This window comes from Orbicella faveolata, unplaced genomic scaffold (assembly GCF_042242905.1).
Source record: "Orbicella faveolata isolate gen_17 unplaced genomic scaffold, um_ofav_v1 contig_25, whole genome shotgun sequence".
Taxonomy (NCBI): Eukaryota; Metazoa; Cnidaria; class Anthozoa; order Scleractinia; family Merulinidae; genus Orbicella; species Orbicella faveolata.
This window is the reverse complement of record NW_028301553.1, coordinates 11,393,782-11,396,785: the sequence shown is the minus strand read 5'-3', so window position 1 is coordinate 11,396,785 and position 3,004 is coordinate 11,393,782. Positions and strand designations below refer to the sequence as shown.

General features: G+C 48.5%; 1 protein-coding gene across 1 annotated transcript; it reads left to right on the top strand.

The window, feature by feature from the left end:
* The first annotated feature begins 408 nt into the window (after positions 1-408).
* LOC149108950 (uncharacterized) lies at positions 409-2,124 on the top strand. The gene has a single exon (XM_089294544.1). It carries the CDS (start codon positions 1,100-1,102, stop codon positions 1,676-1,678), a length of 579 nt encoding a protein of 192 aa, XP_089150670.1. The 5' UTR covers positions 409-1,099; the 3' UTR covers positions 1,679-2,124.
* Positions 2,125-3,004: the final 880 nt, after the last annotated feature.

Genomic DNA, 3,004 nt, shown 5'->3' with positions numbered 1-3,004 from the left:
TGAGTGCCCCTAGTCCCCATTTAGCTTGGACCTTAGCAAGGGTTCGTATCTCGTTACAAAGCTCTCTCCACGATTCACGTTCGCGCATCTCGATGAAGGACTGGGACTCTCCGCGATGAAGGATGTAGGTCTGTATCTCATGGGGGAGACAATCCCAGTGACTCTACGAAAAGAAGGCGATGAACAAGGCGTGACAAAGATGTCGTACGAGGTTGTAACCGCAAAACACAACGAAACAAAATCTCAAGTCCAAACGAAGGTAAAACTCTAGGGTGGAGGTGACTATTCTCAGTTCCATGGTCAGTTGTCCAGGGAAGCCACGAACGCACTTAGTATACACAACGTGTGACAGATCTGACAGTACAACTTCTCTTTGATCACCTCCTTGTTCATCTGATCATCGAGTGCCTGGGTGTAGCAATCGTAATGCACGTAGTAACGACAGCACCTGGTACGAGCGCAGGTCTCGGTTCTAAGGATGACTTGGTCGCATAGGGTGCACGTTATTTTATCCATTGATTTCAGATACTCACTGCTTCTTCATGTTGATCCATCTGTTGGTTCATCTCCTCGTCGGTCAGCTCCTGTGCCATGATTTTCAGCGCTCGATACAAGTCAAAAACTCAGAGTGCCGTGAACGGTTCGAGCCGATCTTTTTATACTTACGGTAAAACTGGATCCCAGGTTACACTCGACCTGGATCCAGTCTCCGACCGTGAGGTGGGCGTGGTAGGGGGATACCCCCTATCCCCTGGGTCTGCCCTGCACACGTGATGTCGGCTTTTTTTCGTTTGATTGGTGCATGATTGACATAAATCGAGGCGCACACATTCGGCGTTTTTTCAGTCTGGTCATGTCGACTGAACCTGGGCGCAGCGTCCGCTGACCTCGAAGTCAGTCCCCCGAAGAATCACCGAGACGAGTACGTCGTTGTCGTCGTGCACGATCACACGACGATGAACCCCCGAGGCGTAGTCGTCCCCTTCAGGGTCAGATACCCGAAGAAACACTGATTCAACAAGTGTGTTTTATCTGTCAGAGAGATATTCACGTTGATTCTCTGGCATCGTGCCAACGTACTCCTTGCTGCGGTGTGTTCATGCATCGACGTTGCTACCAGGAGATGGAGAGATGGGTTCTGAACTGCGGCAACTGCCGACGCGTGATCGGCGATAATCAGCCTGAGGTCGTGTTGGAAACCGACGAGGAACTCGAGGAAGATGATAATGATGAGGCCCCGTTATCGTCAGGTGCGGAGGATGGTTTAGTTAGATTGGATCGAGAGATTGAGCGATATCGTAGTGAGGACAGACCTAACCACTGCCATCGCGAGGGGTCGTACTTGTGGGATGAATTGCCGTATGACTTGGACCCTGACGTTTGGCTACGTTATTATACCTTTCTCAGAAATTTCGTGACTCTGTATCAGGATCGAGACCTGTACATTCATGGTAGTGTGCGCCTCCCCGTAGAACCGACCCGAGAGGTCAGAGCTATTCTGTACCGTCTGTTCATTTACAACACCCCCTATTATACGTATAACTTGATCCGAATTCAAAGGTTCAGACTTTTCTTTAGACGCGTGGAGGGACAAAGGGATATTGCGATTCAACAGCTCTGTCTACTACCTTTTCCTGGAGGCCCCTCGCTTTACCATGAGGACGGACTGTGGACCTGACGCTGTTTTTTTATTTTTTTCATTCGCAGTGGACATTCAACGCAGATTGATTCACGATGCCCTTGGAAATCTCAGAGACATTGGAAGACCCTTCGAAACGCACAATTCCTTGACGCGTTCGTGGAATCATTTGCCTTATCCCCTTCCTGTCACAGTGTGGTTCCAGTACTATCGCGAGATGGAGGACTTTGTGCGGTCCACGGAGGGACGAAGTCCAATGTACATTCACGGCACCGTGTTCTTTCCCCTCAGTGTCATTTCGTACGATCATATACGCATGGAGGTGTATCGCATGTTTTATTTCAACACCCCTTTCAGAGTGTTCAATTTCACCTCCAGAATTAGGTTTCGGTTGTTATTCATATCTTCGTCGACGTTCGGGGACCAAATAAGGATCGAACGTTTGTTTGTGACATCGAATGCCTCGGATACTCTGTACCACAACGGCATGGTATGCGAGACTTGAAGAAAAACAAAGAGACTCTTTTTTGAAAAAACAACGAAGAGTGTAATTTAATGATTACAACAACAATAAAGTTTACAATTTCCAACGTTTCTTGGTTTGCATGATTTTCTTAACAATGCGTTCTGTCATGGTTTTACGTCCGGGTAATTTGTCGATGGCTTGGATCATCTTGGTGTCGGCTTTCCATTTGTCCTGTAAGTTCTTGGCCCTGGAATAGTCAATGTCGTGTTGTTTGGCCAGTCGGTCCAGACGGTTGATCCTCGGGTCTCCTCGCGCTAGACGTTTCTTCAGTTTGGTACCAGGTCCCATGTACTGATAACCGGGCCAATGAAACTCGATCCCAGTCTTGCCCAACCATTTTTGGATGTCGATCCCATACCCTCGTTGACGACGCCGCCGGGTACTTCTCCTCAGGGGTGGGGGTGCTTTTTTCCTCTTCTTAATCCGAGTCATAGGCAAGTCCTTTTCTCCAGGGCTCGAAATCTTCCCACCCTGCTTGTAACTTTTCTGCCGCTGTCGGTTTGGCCTTCTTGTACTTCTTTGCCTTGCCTTTGGGACTGTAACCACCGTCGTCGTAGTCAATACCGAGTGATTTCAGTACACCTCTGGCTCTTTCGGAGATGGGTGCTTTTTTAACTTTCTTGGATGATATGGGAGTTTTGCCTAACGTGACTGGTTTGGGTGGAATGGGAGGTTTGGTAGTTTTCCACTCCTTTTTAAAACCTGACGTGGATGGTTTAGGAATTTTCAGCTCCTTTTTCAGTCCTGTCGTGGAAAGTGGTTGTGGTGGGATGATCACTGGGGCTGCGGCCGGTTGGTTGACTCCCTTGAGGATCTGTTTCAACAGATTTTCGACGGGT